At 42.7% G+C, this 15,986-nt stretch overlaps 1 protein-coding gene across 1 annotated transcript; it reads left to right on the top strand.

The window, feature by feature from the left end:
* Positions 1-689: 689 nt before the first annotated feature.
* Positions 690-15,758, top strand: STMP1 (short transmembrane mitochondrial protein 1). Its single transcript, XM_047096216.1, has 3 exons — positions 690-795; positions 13,915-13,968; positions 14,824-15,758. The coding sequence occupies exons 1-3, from the start codon at positions 781-783 to the stop codon at positions 14,896-14,898; spliced, it is 144 nt and encodes a 47-aa protein (XP_046952172.1). The 5' UTR covers positions 690-780; the 3' UTR covers positions 14,899-15,758.
* The last annotated feature ends 228 nt before the right edge of the window (positions 15,759-15,986 follow it).

Here is a 15,986-nt window from a genome sequence, read left to right on the forward strand (position 1 = left end):
TACATGACAGGCATTTATTGATCCCTCGTCTCACTTGATTCCCACAATTCAGCAAGGGAGCTGGCATTAGACCCATTTACAGAGAAGAAGGCGAACTTCAAAGAGGTTAAGTAACTGGGAAGCGAAGGCAGTCATGAATTGGACACAGTTGTGTCAGGCTCCAAAGGCCTCCAACTTAAGCACCTAACCTCTCTCATAGGTGCTCATTGCAGTTTCCATAGCATACATGCGGCACTTTTGCAAAGTACAGCGCTCCTCCCCTCCATGGTTTCTGCATGAGGACCGGGTATATTGTGTTGCAAAACCTCGGATTCTGCTTTGCACCTAGGGATGGCCTCCTGCCGTCCTTGCAGTTCAGGGAGTCCTAAGCCTAAGTGCATCTGAATCGTCGGGGTGCTGGTAGTAATATAGATCCCGGGGCCCGAGCCACGTTTCCAGAAGCGGGATTTGGGGGACTGGCGTCCCGGCATATGAACGACCAAAACTATCCAGCCAGGCCTGGGACTTGGGACTTGCTCCTCCTCGGCCTTCTCACCAGCCGGCCAGTTCAGGCGGTAATTCCGGGGCAATCCGCCAGGGGGTGCCGGGGCGCCGCGAGCGGCGCGCGGGTGGGGCGGGGCGCGGCGGGGCGGGGCGGGGCGGGGCGAGGCGAGGCGGGAGGCGCGGGCGGGGCCGGGCGTGACCCGGAAGCCCACGGCGGGTTCCGCCCTCCGCCCCGGAGGCAGGCTCGGACGGGCCCACCGAGCAGCAGCCGCCCTTCGCTCCTTCCTCGCGGACACCATGCTCCAGTTTCTGGTGAGTGGAGCTGCCCCGCAGGGGCCCGGGGTGGCTTCGGGGCCCTCGAGGGCTCCGGGGCCGGGCTGCGGGGCTGTAGGGGTGTGCGCGTGGGTCCGCGTCCCCGCAGCGCCCGCTCGTCGCCTGTCGGGATGGGCTGCGGGTTTTTGTTTCTGCCGGGCGCCCATCCCTTTGCCGTACTTGTTCTGCAGTCATTCAAGTCACGCCAGAACTTGGAGGCGTCAGCAGGCATTTTCAGAGCCACTTCTGGGCCGTCCCGGCGGATTGTGTAATCGTGGTGTTAAAGCTTCTGGGGTCCTTAATGACTTCGCGGCCTCCCCTCTTCTGCCCCCCCGCCCCCCGCACCCCAATCCCTGCCGGAGAGCCCTGCTGGTTGGGTTTTTGAGAACGGAAGAGGGCGGGGAGGGCCAGGAATAAACTCTAAATTAGTAAACCACCCCACGAGGCGCAGAAACACAAGGTCGGAGTTAGAGGCTTGGGGGCTGGGGGGGAGGGGACTTTGTCAGGCCTTTTAGAGCTTCCAGACTTGGAGGATGGCTGGTTGCTGGCCTGAGTCAGACCCCGGTGTGCAAGCAACTCTTCCAAAGTGCTCATTTTGGGGGGAAAATGAGTGTTACTATGAGCAAATAAATTCTACCTCCTGGCTCTTTATTTCGGTGGAAAACTGGTTTTCTGGCGACGCTGAGTGTATTTCAAAGATTGCCCGGTGAAGGTTTCAGGACGTCTCGCCAAACATTTCCAAGTGAAAGTCTCTCTTCCAAGTTTTTGAGCCTTCCACACTTGATGCTTTCAACCTCTGATTCTGACAAGAAGCAGGTGTTCCATTGTCTTCCTGGTGGACACGTTCGGTGCCCTGGTGAGAAGATGCTTTCCCACATGCTGTATTCTTTATTAAAAGGAATAAAAAAGTGCCTTGTTTGGGTTTTCTTTCTTTCTTTCTTTCTTTCTTTCTTTCTTTCTTTCTGTCTTTCTGTCTTTCTGTCTTTCTGTCTTTCTGTCTTTCTGTCTTTCTTAGATGGTAATTGGTTTTTAAAATCTCTAGGTGGAAAAGAGGTATCCTTGATATAAACTGCCCAACTAGGACAGGGCTGTACCCTTTGCCTCTGGAAGTTTCTCCAGTGTCCTAACTAGGTGTTAGTTTAGGGGGCAATAGAAATAATTACTGTCATTTAGTTGTAGGAAACACAAAGGTTAAAAACAGTATCAGTGGCGCCTGGGTGGCCCAGTCGGGTAAGCATCCAATTTCCCGTTCATGTCATGATCTCACGGTTCACAAGTTCGAGCCCCGAATCGGGCTCTGGTGCTGACAGCTCAGAGCCTGGAGCCTGCTTCAGATTCTGTGTCTCCCTCTCTCTCTGCCCCTCCCCTGATCATGCTCTGTCTCTCTCTTTCAAAAATAAATAAACATTTAAAACAAAAACAAAAACAGTATCAGCCCCAAAATGTAAGATGATAGCATTGAGACTTCTACAGCTGTAGCTTACTGATTCCATTATACTTCATAAGTGCTTTTGCAGAGTGAATTTATTTGGTTTTGGAATAGACTTTTGCTGTGTATAAATATGCATGTATCTGATTTGAGGATTCAGAATTCTCAGCATTCAAGGAGAGATGCTGCATCCGTCCGTTAAATTCCTAGCTCGGAAGTAACTGGAATGCGGATGCTCTCTTGCCCCCTTGTTCTCCCATCTCCTCATCGCATCTTTTGAAAGACGTGGATAGTATTACTTTTCACCTTGATTTTACCTCTGTCGAATGATTCACTAAGTCTCTGAACTTGGGCAAGTCTTTCTCTTGCTTTTAGCCATTTTATTTATAAAATGGGTTGAGGGGTGCCTGGGTGGCTCAGTCAGTCGAGTGTTGGTCTCTTAATCTCAGCTCAGGTCTTGATCTCAGGGTTATGTGTTCAAGCCCCGTGTTGGGCTCCACACTGGATGTGAAGCCTACTTAAAATGACAACAACAACAGTGGGTTGAAGCAGGTGATCCCTAAATTGTCCTCGAGCTTTTAACCTGTGACCAGCCATCTTGTCCTGGTGCTTAAGCAGTCAGACACCTGGTCTCGAACCCTACCTAGCTCCATCGTTTTTAAGCTATGGGAACTTGGGTATGTTATTTAAATTGTCTGTGCTTCAGTTTCTCCATATGAAAATGGGAACCTACCTCATGGCTTTGTTGTGAGGATTAAAAATGAGTTAACACATGAAGGTGTGTTAACCGACACTTAATAAGGACTCAGATTTATTCAGTTTCTCGCTGGAACTGGTCCTAAAAATGGGGACTCGTTTACCCTCAGAAAGGTAGGTGATGGGAAGAGTTTTGGAAGTAATGAAATGGATACAAAGTTAAACCTGTGCATGGTCATTGCACATTCTGGAACCCTCCAAGACGTTTCCTACAGTTGTCACTTCCTGGAACACCAGTTGAAAACCACTGCACCCGATTGTGTTGCTTTTATATTCCTTTCGTTGTCCATTCCTCCGTGGATTAAAACACTCGCCGATCATCCATACTCAAAACTTGTTCCCGTGGTCCTGCTGCCTCTTTTCCCTTTAACGCAGTAGCTTCCTTGAGCGCGGTAGGTTCAGCCACAGTTGTTGTAAGGAAACTTCTGAGGGAGGCCTGCGTGCCCTGCCTGCGGTGCTCTTCCCGGGGTCATGGATTGCCCTTGTTACCTTCGAAGTGGCAGCCCTTGGTGCTCTTCTTAATCACCTCCTCCTCAATCCCCCATCTCTTGGCTTTTGGATCCTTCCTTGTCCGACGTTCTTTAACACTAGAACACACGCGGCTTTATTTTTGGGGAAGAGCCTGCACAGAGTGAAGGCGACTGACTCTGGTGCTGGCCCCTCCCAGGGCTGAGGGGAACAGTATCTTGGGGCAGCAGCCGGGAAATGGTCCTATCTAATCTCGCCTGCTGGCACTGGCTGCTTTTCCCGTCTTTTGGTTTCTAGGTGTTTCTCAAGGCTCAGTCCCTGACTCTGCTCTTCTCTTCACACCCACCCTCAGGGAGTGTGTTCCTTGTCATACATCACCTTTCCTTTTTGCTGCTTCTCGGACTACCTTGCGTCCCTTTCTCTGAGCTCCAGTTCACTGTCATCAACTGTCTGCTCAGCATCTCTTGCCCTACCCTCTATCTCAGGTCCAACACATCTGGACCCGTTGCCTCTTCCATCCCCCACCCTGCGAACCATGCCCCACACCTGACTTCTTTCTCTTCTCCAGCCCTTTCTCAAATTTGAAACGCTGACATAATCTTTGATTTGTTTCTCTCCTTCATTCTCCATATCCTTATCAGTTATGCCTAGCACATAAATGTCCCTGTGTAGCCTTGGGTGAGTTCCTTAACTGCTCTGTGCCTCAGTTTCCCCAGAATAAACTGGGCAGTAATAGTACCTGCTTTATAAGTCTGTGAGGAGCATGAGCTAATTCATGAAAAAGAGAATGCTGCCTTGCACACAATAAGCACTCAGTAAACATTAGCTATTGTTTTAGGCCATTGGGTCTTCATTACTCACCTTACAAAAGTTCCATCTTTATGTTCCCCAGTGACAAGTTCGTAGAGTAGGTCTTTTTTACTCTGCCTTTGCACTAGTTACACCAGCCTAGTTGGTGTAGGAATGTAGGTTTTGAGTTGGAAGAGTGATTGTAGGTTATGTGGTTTAACATGCTGACACTTGGTCTCCACTACTAACGGGGTGTCTGGTGTATGTTTTGTCACCTCCCGTTAAAATAGGCTCACTATGCAGCACCTGGGTGGCTCAGTTGGTTAAGCGTTCTATCTCCCCTTCTCTCTGCCCCTTACCTGCTTGTGCTCTATCTCAAAATAAATAAATAAACTTAAAAAATTAATGAATAGAATAGGCTCACTACTTCCTCAGAGGATCTGTCATTTTTGGTCACCATCTTACACTATTCTTGGTGTTAAAGAGCAGTTCTAACTCACATGACAACACTTCACATATCAGAACAGCATTACCTTGGTACCTTTCTCTATCCCCTGACCCCCATCAGTCTTGTCTTTAGACTAAACATCTCTGATTCTTCCATCCATTTTGTATGATTTCAGGTTCATGCTGGTTAGCCTTCCCTGAATAGTCTAGTTTGGGGTTGGTTGGTTGGTTGGTTTTGAAACTTGGCCCCTCCATCCAGTCTGATCAGCCTTAGAAAAGTAAGGCTGCCTCCTCTACTTCTACGTTTCCTTTGATGCCCTTGGTGTTCTGTCCGCCCTTGCAGCTGCCTGAGTAATCCTCCAGTCTTGTCTTCTCCACGTGCTCAGAAACTGTCAATGGTCTTTATGTCCCTCCATATCAAAGAGTAACCACTTGCACTTGATTTTCAAGATTTGCTAATCTGACCCCATTTTCCCTTCCTATTGCCCTTCAACATATCTCCTTTGCTTTTGATTGAATAGACTATCTTACTGATCTGGACCAACCTATGGACCTTCCTGCTATCAGACCTTCCCATACGGTTTTCCCTTTGTCCTCTTTTTTGCCTCCCCCTTCCCCAACAACTCTTAATGGCTCAATTCCCATCTTTTTCCATGAGCTTTCTTTATTACCTTAAGCTCCTGAAATGTTGACACTGTTAGGATCCATCTCCCCATTAATTTACATCTTTGTATGCCTTTCATCAGTGTTTTATTATCTTCTCAATAATAGTCTTGTACCTTGTTTTTTATATGTGTATTTCCAGGTACTTTTCAGTTGTTCTGAGTGGCATCCTTTTTAAAATTACATTTCCAGATTCATTGCTGATGTATAGAAATGCTAATTTGGGTGTATTGATTTTTTTAAATGTTTGTTTATTTATTGAGAGAGAGAGAGAGAGAGAGAGAGAGAGAGAGAGAGAGAGAATCCCAAACAGGCTCCACGCTGTCAGCGCAGAGCTTGACGTAGGGCTCGATCCTGTGAACCGTGAGATCATGACCTGAGCCGAGATCAGGAGTCTGACGCCTTACCAACTAAGCCACCCAGGTGCCCCTGGTGTATTGATTTTTGTATCTAGCAGTCTTCCTTGTCTTTTAACTCCCATAGTTTGTACATTCACTTGGAAGTGAATCAGTGAATGCCATACTGTGAAGGCAGTCTTACCTCCATTGAAGGCAACAAGGACAATTTTGTGCTCTTTTCCAATTTTTTTCCGTAAATCAAGTTAGGACTTCCAGTAGTAGTGAGAGTGGATATCCTAGTTTTTTTTTTCTGCTTTTAGTGAAAATGCTTCTGAGGTTTTAGTATGATGTGTTTCTGATATTTCCTTACAGATTAACGAAATTCTCTTCTATTTCTAGTTTAAGAGTTTTTATTATGATTGTCTATTGAATTTTGTCATGCTGTTTACCCATATGGTGATCAAGTGATTTTTCTCCTTTAATGTGTTCATACAGATGACATTAGATTTCTAATAGGAAGCACTTAAACTATGTGGCCCATTCAGACCATCATTTGGTGATGCGCTCTGTTTTGTTCACTGCACCTTCATGCGTTTTAGTCTTATCTTTCTAGAGTAGACCATCAATTCCAGGGGAAGAAGCAGCATACCTTATATTTAGATTTCCCAAGCACATGGCACTTAGGCAATACTATTTTATTTCATTTATTTAATTAGATATTCCTCTTCTGCCTGATGACTTCTCTCAGATATTCATAAGATACTTGAATATTTGAATCAGCTTCTTTGAGAACAGGAAGACTGGTTCTACCTGATAGACCTCTTTCCAGAATGTTACAGCTAACTTTTTCATGAATGTCCCAATTTAATTTACTGGCTCAATTGAAGAATTAACAGCCGCCCCCCACCCTCACCCCCCGCCCCCGCGACCCCCCGCCCCGCCCCTTCTTTCTCTAAGGAAAATTATTGAGTATAAAATCTAGCTTACATCTTAAAAAATGCACTTCTCTGTGGTTGTAGTAGAAAAGCCATAGGTTATATCCTCAGCAGAGTTTTGTTTTAATGAATATAGAATGTGGGTTTTATTATTACTTGAAGCAGTTTTGAAACACAGTTGATAATTTCTCCACAACAAGTCTTAAATGTTTAAAGACTAAGGTACAAAAAGGTGGATTTTTTTCTTGCCTCCTTGAAATGGAGCAGTCTTCAGACAGGTTCTCTAGGTGTGTAGATTAAACTGAGAAATTGGGGCACCTGGGTGGGTCAGTCGGTTGGACGTCTGGCTTCGGCTCAGGTCATGATCTCCTGGTTCGTGAATTCGAGCCCGCATAGCGCTCTGTACTGACAGCTCAGAGCCTGGAGCCCGCTTTGGATCCTCTGTCCCCCCCTCTTTCTCTGCTCCTTCACTGCTCATGTGTACTCTCTCTCTCAAAAATAAGTAAAAAAAACATTAAACAAATGTGTAAAAAATAATTTAAACTGAGAAAATTATCAGCATATCTTTTATTAATGCTAGATAATGTATACTTTTGCTTTTATTGTCAGTGTGTAGCTTTTATCATCTGAGACCATAAAATATTTTTGGGTATCCTTTTGAATGCTAGTTGTAGCTATATTTGCTAAATAAAATGAGATTATTTCTATTATTATTTATTTTTAATGAGATTACTTTTAGGTTTCTGAAACCCTTGTCAGTAAATACGAGATGGTTCAGATTCTGTGTCATAACTTGGGTTTGAAAATGTGATTTGATGAGTCCTCCTTCAGACTTGTTGGGTAGTGTTCAGTCTGGGTTACTGCCAGGTGCCATTCTCAGGTCAAAACTGTAGCTTTATGTGCTGACAGACATAACTTTCTGATCGGGGAAGGGGTTGAGCAGCAAATGATAAGAGTCAGATTGCTTTGGAGTTTGCTTACTTGTTTTGAAGACTTCGTGCTTCTTGATGTTGATGCACCCTTGTGACTAACCTGCTTATGTGTCCTTACATAAAAAAAGAGTTGATTTGCTGTGGTGTTCATATACAGAGCCACCAGGTGATGGCAGTGGTCCTCATTTTTTTTCACTGTAACGTTTCCATTCTTTTTAAACATTTGTCCAGTCCGGAAACCTTGAAGTTGTCTTTGATTTCCTGTTTTATCCCATGTGGCTGATATTTTACCACATCTTACTGACGTTTAATATATTTTTTAAAATATTTATTTATTTTTGGGAGAGCGCAAGCCGGGGAGGGGCAGAGAGAGGGGGAACAGAGGATCCAAAGTGGGCTCTGCCCTGACAGGCTGACAGGCTGACGAGCCTGATGTGGGGCTCGAACTCACGAACCGGGAGATCATGACCTGAGCCCAGGTCAGACACTCATTCGACTGAGCCACCTAGGCACCCCGAATTCAGTGGTTTGTTTTGTTTTGGTTTGGTTTTTGTTGTTTTGGTTTTTTGTTTTTTTGTATGTTCATAGAGTTGTGCTGCCATCGCGGCTATCTAATTTTGTATCTAGTATTTCATTGTACCAAAAAGAAACTGCATACTCATTAGCATTCATTTCTCATTCTTCTCTTCCACAGCCCTGGACAACCACTAGTTTATTTTGTGTTTTTATGGATTTGCCTATTCTGGACATTTCCTTTAAGTGGAGTCATATAATAAGTGGTCTTTTCCGACTGCCTTTCACTCAGTATAATGATATCAAGGTTCATCCATGTTGCAGTGTGAATCAGTCCTTCATTCCTTTTTGTGGCTGAATAATACTATATTGTATGGATATACCACATTTTGTTAATCCTTTTACCCGTTTATAGCACTTCGGTTGTTTGTAACTTGGCTATTATGAGTAATCCTGCTGTGAACATTTGTCTGCTGGTTTTTGTGTAGATGTATGTTTCATTTCTCTTGCATATGTACCCTAAAGTAGAATTGCTGCATCATACAGTAACTCTGTGCTCAACTTCTTGAGGAATTGCTAAACTGTTTTCCAAAGTGGCTGTACCCTTTTACATGCCCATCAGCAGTCGATGAACGTTCCACATTCTCCACATCCTTTTCAAAACCTGTTCATCTTTTGTACTAAAGTCCTCTAGTGGGCACAATGTGGCACCTCATTGTGGTTTTGATTTGCATTTCCTTGATGACTAGTGACACTGAGCATCTTTTCATGTGCTCATTGTTCATGTGTATCTATCTGATTTGGAGAAGTGACTGTCAAATCCTCTGCTGATTTTTAAGTTGGGTTGTCTTTTTATTTTTTAGTCACCAGGATTCTTATATTCTAGATGTAAGTCCCTTATTGATAAGTGATTTGCAAATATTTTATTCCATTCTATTGGGTTGTCTTTTCATTTTCGTGATGGTATTCTTTGAAACACAAACATTTTTAATTTTGATAAAGTCCAATTTATCTTTTTTTTTTTTTTTTTTGGTCACTTTTGCTTTTGGTGTCATATCTAAGAAACCATCGCCTGATGCAGATCTTGAAGATGTGTTCCTGTGTGTTCTTACAAGAGTTTTTTGGTTCTAGCATTCACATTTAGATCTTGACCCTTCTCAGATAGTTTTTGTTTATGATGTAAGGTAAGGGTCCATATTCACTCTTTGGCATGTAGATATTCCGTTGTCCTAGCATTGTTTATTGAATGTATGAGCACCTGTGTTAAAAATCACTTGGTGCCTGGGTGGTTCAGTGATCCATTGTTGGTTTTGGCTCAGGTCATGATCTTGTGGCTTTGTGAGGTCAAGCCCCATGTCAGGCTCTGCGCTGGCAGCATGAAACCTGCTTGGGAGTCTGTCTCCCTTTCTCTGCCCGTCCCCAACTCGCGCTATCTCTGTCTCTCTCAAAGTAAACTTAAAAAAAAATAAAATTAAAAATATGTTTTAAAAAAATCACTTGACCATAAATGTAAAAGGTTTTCCTGGACTGTCCATTCTGTTTTGTTGCTTACCGTTGATTTTTATTTTATTATTGTTATTTTAAGTTTTCATTCATTTTTTAATTCCAGTATAGTTAACATAGAGTGTTATATTTCAAGTGTACAATATAGTGATTCAGCAATTCTGTACAATACTCAGTGCTCATCAAGATAAGTGCACTCTGAGTCTTCACCTATTTCACCCATTTCCCCCACCCACCTCCTCCCTGGTAACCATCTTTTTGTTCTCTGTAGTTAAGAACCTGTTTGGGGGATCATCATTGATTTTTAAGAAAAACAATTCAGTCACATTTGCTTCTGTCCTCTCTGCTGCCACACGAATCTGGGCCTTCCATGACCTGCACTTACTCATTATTCAGCCTTTTTTGTGTAGAGCTGCTGGTTGAATACTTCTGAAAGCAGTGGTTTCATCACGTTGCTGCTGGTAGAGGGTAGCCATTGGTGTTCCACCAGGATCGCATGCGAACTAAACTCCTTGGCCTGTTTCTTGAGGTTCCCTCAGCCAGCCCTACCCAAGTCTCCATACTTAACTTCTGTTTCTAAATTCAGATCATCTTCTAATCAATCCTGTTTCTCTTAGGTATCACATCTTCATATTTTATGCCTTGATTCTCCACATTCAGTTCCCTTCCCAGTTTAAAAGATAACACTTTCTCAGCATAATTAGAGACTGTAATAACAAGTTGAGGTACCTTGATCTCTTTCAGATATAGTTTCTTAGAAGAATCACTTCTCTGTCATTCATTTGGCCACTTAATGCATGACCCAGTTCTGGTTTGTCCTGCCTCTGTTACAGTCAAGGTCCTGTACTGGGTGTTGCCTTCAGTTGTTTTGTAACTGTTTTGTTTATATGTAGCTTTTCTTCCTATACATTGTACAAACTCTTTGAGAGTGTAGGGACATTTTATAATCCTTTCACAGGGCTGAATATGAATGTACATTCAGTATGTAAGGGTCTTTGATCTTTTAATCAAAACCTTTGGGGACCAGATGTATTGGAAGATGTTTTTAAGATTTTAGAAAGGTTTAAGCTGCATATACTTTGTTACTTAACAGCCCAGTAGCACTCTGGGATAGCCTCTGTTATGACATACATTAAAATATTTCCTGTTACGCCTGTTCTCCAGTGGGGTGTAGGGCAGGATCCTATGTTTAAAGATTGCTTTTTTCTGTAGCAAAAAGTGAGTTTCCACACTGAATGTGATAGAGAGACTATAAATAGTCTCATATCAGTTCAGGTCAGGTGTGATTTTGCTGCCAAATGAGTTACAGTGAAACAGTTTGAGTAGAGTTCGAGTTTCAGAATTGTGGGTAAGGGATTGTGGAGGGACGTGGGTTCTAAGTGTAAGGTGTAATTATAGAGCAGGGACATGCTGTCTCCTCTAATGTGTGGGGACCCAGGCCGGTCTGGACTTCCCTCCTTGATTCTTTGCTGCAGCCTTTTCCTCCCATCCATTTGTCCTTTGACCAATTCGCTCATGTCACTCCTCTGTCCCCAGATCCCTGGTGTTTTGCCATTTTTTTTTGTCTCCAGTGTGCTTGTGGGAAGAAGCTACATATTCCTAAAGTCTCAAGATGATTGCAGAAAGGATGTAATAGTAATTCATTTAGTGTCAAGCTTGGGAAGCCGTCACTTTTCCTTGCACTACCTTCTCTTCTCTGCAGTGAACACAATGGGGGACCAGTGATGTGGAGGGGGCACCGTGGGGGTGGCATACAGCCATCTGGATGGACTCCTGGCAAGGCAGCCAGGTCTTGGCCTGGATGAAGTTAAGCAATCTTGGCCTGCAGAGAGGTTCCAGATTCATTCAAGACCTTCTGTAATCTGGCTCCAATCTAACTTTGTCAGATTAATGAGTCACCATTGCTCAGATTGAGATTTTATGTTTTTATATTTCTTTTAAAAATTTTTTTTTTCAACGTTTATTTATTTTTGGGACAGAGAGAGACAGAGCATGAACGGGGGAGGGTCAGAGAGAGAGGGAGACACAGAATCGGAAACAGGCTCCAGGCTCCGAGCCATCAGCCCAGAGCCTGACGCGGGGCTCGAACTCACGGACCGCGAGATCGTGACCTGGCTGAAGTCGGACGCTTAACCGACTGCGCCACCCAGGCGCCCCTATGTTTTTATATTTCTTATTAATTTTTTTTCTGTGTAAACTTGCCTATTGAGCATCCCATGAAGAACATATAATTGCTTTTCTGGCTTCATGCATTCCCCTCAACATTTCTCTTTTCTTTTAAAAAAATTGTTTTTTAATCCTTATTTATTTTTGAGAGAGAAAGAGAGAGACAGAGACAGAGAGAGAGCATGAGCAGGGGAGGGGCAGAGAGAGAGGGAGACACAGAATCTGAAGCAGGCTCCAGGCTCTGAGCTGTCAGCACAGAGCCCGACGCGGGGCTTGAGCTCATGGACCACGAGATCGTGACCTGAGCCGAAGTTGGATGCTTAACCGACTGAGCCACACACAGGCGCCCCTCAAACATTTCTCTTATTATGTGACATTTCTCTTATGTATGTAATTTTACAACATCCCAGTGATAGACTGGGCAGTATTCTGAAACTGGAATTGGACATGACTTGTCTAGAAGCCCATAGTTTTTGTTTTGTGTTGTGTTTTAAAATAACTGCTATTTTTTCACGTGCCTAATGGCTGGTGACCTTGCCAAAAGGAAGCCACATTAGATATGCCATATTTATTTTGAGACACACAGGGTAAGAACCAGGAATCCTCAAATGTTGGAGCTGGAAGGAACATTGCTAATATCATGTTTTATAGATCAGGAAACAAATCAGCTAAAGATACACAGATAGATAGTGATAGAATCAGAACTCTATTTTTCTTGAAAATTTGCAACTTTATGTTTCCTCTGCTTGGTTGCTTGGTGTTAGAGCTAAAATTTTCATTTGATTTTTTTTCTCATCTTCTAAGTAAATTTAATACTCTTTCCGGATTTGGAAAACCTCTGTCTATCTGGTTTCAACGCACAGAAGTGAAAAAAAATCATTTTGCTTCTTGGTACCACCTTGGTAAAACTATGTCTTCACAAGATGTGTCTAATTAATCAAATTATTAGAAAATTGGTCTATGATTAGAGATTGGATAGCCTCATGTATGCTTAATTTAACTAACAACAAACCAATTTAAAGTGTGCTTTTGGTGTTTAAAGCTCAGTAAGGCTGTATTCTGTTTCCCCATATATATCTCTAACTTGAAGACAAGGTCAGATCACACCATTTAGAACTGGTGGTAAGTGCCACACTTTTTCTGTTAACCTCTGCTGTGTATTGAATAGGAGCAACACTGATTATAGAAAATGGTGGGAAAAAAAGAAAAGCCAGATGCCAGTTTGAATTTATGAAATTAGAAATTAGGTGTCCCGTTGGAGGGGCTTAATTGTTGGAGGAAAAAAACCCAGGGAATTACAGATCATCATTAGAACTCAGAGTTTAAGGAGCTTTGGTTCTTTTGTTGTCAATGGAGTGCTTTAAGTTTTCATGAAATGGTTTTGTTGTTGTTATTGTTGAAGAAACCAGTCACCCAATGGGTTAAACATTTATAGTTCTCTAAAATCATGCCTGTCTCTTCTCACTGAGAAAGAGCTGGGGAGGGGACCTGTGCTCCCCATAGGTGGGAAGTGCTCTGCCCATTAGGTCCCATCCAGGCAGAGTGCTCTCAGTTGGATGTTGGAGTTTCCTATGCTGTTCTCTCATGATATATCTTTGTTTGTGAGTGTGAATCTAATTTAGGTTGTTCTGTGTTTCTTTGTTGTGAATGACCCTGAAAAAGTCCCTTCACTACTTGAAATAAGTCCCCCCCCCCCCGACTTGAAATAAGAAGAGATTGAACTGTGAAAATCTCTTCATTTTCTAAGATCCTACCATTTAGCTGAGTACTTTTTTTAATCAGATATTTTTCATTTAATGTAACAAGAAGTAACAAACCAAAGAAGAAAGAAAGACAAAAAACAAATTGCTTTCAACAACAAAGTCATCACTTTGGCTTGGGTTTCTAGAACTGACATTCAAGTGTTTATGGAGGTTGTGAGGGGACAGGGAGAATCTAGGGTAGATTTGCTCAGTGCTACCACCATTTATTCTCACTTCTGTATGCTCCTTAACGTTTTGGGAGAGTATTTCTATGTTATTTTACAGAAGGAAACAGTCTCACACTACCTAGCCCTAGGCTGGACACGGGGGTCGTTAACTGTCCTGAGCTCCTTAGACTGTTGTCTTTATAGTTTGGTTTGGTATCAGGTGGCACAGAACTTCGTATCCAGTGTAACTCTTCCTGTTCTACTCTTTCAGCTTGGATTTACTTTTGGCAACGTGGTTGGAATGTATCTGGCCCAGAACTATGACGTAAGTGACCATATCTGTGTCCTCCCGTAATTTGTAGTGACTTGTCTTTGTTGAAGTCAGGCATGCCTTCCAGCGTAAATGAAGTCCGTAGGTCTCGGGAAAATGTCCTGAGTTTTGTAGAAGGATTTTCTGCTGTTTGAAAAATACACCTCACAAAAGCATCTGTCCTCCGTATCACCACAAGAGGGCAAAATCTCATCAGTTTAGATGGTCTTATGATCCTGAGCTGTGCTGGTTAGCCCAGAATAATTAACTACTGACTTAGAGTCTTCTTATATAGTTCTGTGGACAATTATGTGATGAGTGGAAATTTAAGAGTAATTGGATCATCTTTTCAGTTATATCAGACTCATTTTATAGAAGGGGAAGTGGAAAAGCAGGTGACAAAACTGCCCATACATGGGGCCTCTGGAAAGGTTGTTTTAAAGAGAGGGAAAGGAAGGAAGAAGTGGGAAGAGGGAAGGAAGGGAAATATATTAACTTTTGATTTGTCTGTGGTGAAGCTATTAGTGTGACAAAAGGAATTTTTTGTCAACCTTCACTTGAGTTACATGGTTTTCTAGGCAGGAACTTTATTAATTTATATCACCTTTATTGTTCGTATGCACAACTTCTATTTGGCAGTGGATTGAGGTGGTCAGTGAGTATATAAAAGGAGAAGTCAGAATTTAGCTTCTGAGGAGGGAACATACTTCAGTTTACAGCTTCGAGATCCTTCTTATGCAGCCATGAGGCCAAGTCGCTTTCAGAGGAAAATAAAGACTTAACAACAGCCCTTTGTTGTAGGAGGAAGAGAAGTAAAAGAGTATCGATTAGGTAGCTGCAAAATTATAATCATCTTTTTTCTCTTTAAAGATACCAAATCTGGCTAAAAAACTTGAAGAAATTAAAAAGGACTTGGATGCCAAGAAGAAACCCCCTAGTTCATGAGGCGGACCCAGCACTGCTTTCCGGATATGCCGATTCTGCTCTTCTTGAGGCCTCCTTATCACCTGAACCAAAAAGCTTTTGTTTTAAATTTCAGCCTCAGCAGTCTTCCTCTCTGCTAGATCCTATGCTGCCTGAGAGCAACAGTTGAGGCTTCGCATTCAGAACTACCCTTTTCCAACATCCTCCCCCCTTCCCTTCCTCCTTCCAGCCACTTGGGACGGCCTGAGACTGGAATTACGGTGCTTGATTAGTAAACGTGACCTCTCCTTTATTCTTTGGGGTTTCTAGTGTTTTCTAAAGAAAAATTGATGAGTTTTGTATGGCTGATCAGATTTCACAGTCTAACAATTATAATGGGTGTTTAAACATTTGTTACTAAATTATGTTGTTTCACGGTAATTAAAATTAAAGTCCAGAAGCCACTTACTCCTGAATTATCCACTTACTGTATACTGTTATCAGGCAGCTCTATAGCTGCTAATTTAATCATTAATCGATTTGCTACATTGACTGAGAAACTATATCCTGAGAACCCTGTCAGGAACTAGGGAGTTTAAAAATATGTAAAATAATGGCCTTTATCCTCTGTGAAATTCAGTCAAGTATGCATGTTTTTCCATAATGATGTCTTTGATTCGACACTTTTCTCTCAAAAGAATCCTCCTATTTTAAGGGATTATAGGTGCATTTGATGTTACATGATAGATAAATGATAAGTTGTCTGTAAAGGAAATATTATGCCTTTTCACATTAAAAAAATGTATTTACATTGTAACTTTATAGTAATTCTCATAAGAAAACTTTGAGGGTTTTTGTTTTTGTTTTTCTCCCTGCAATAAAAAATCACCATTGTATGTTGACCCATTGATAGAGACATCTCTCTGCTCCTCATTCAGCAAGGAGAAGCTACTGAAGATGAGACCTCCACCCAAATGCTAAATATTTCCATTATTGATGGGGGTGGGGGGTGAGCATAGAGGCCGCTTTTCGGCAACAGGCAGTGGAAACCTGAACAAGGCAGAAGGGCCCACAGTGAGCACACAAACGGACTCGTTAAGCCATAGGCCCTAACTGACCGATGGGCTACG

This window comes from Lynx rufus, unplaced genomic scaffold (assembly GCF_022079265.1).
Source record: "Lynx rufus isolate CCGP_SWC_20201006 ecotype Redwood Valley unplaced genomic scaffold, mLynRuf1.p SCAF_4, whole genome shotgun sequence".
Classification (NCBI taxonomy): domain Eukaryota; kingdom Metazoa; phylum Chordata; class Mammalia; order Carnivora; family Felidae; genus Lynx; species Lynx rufus.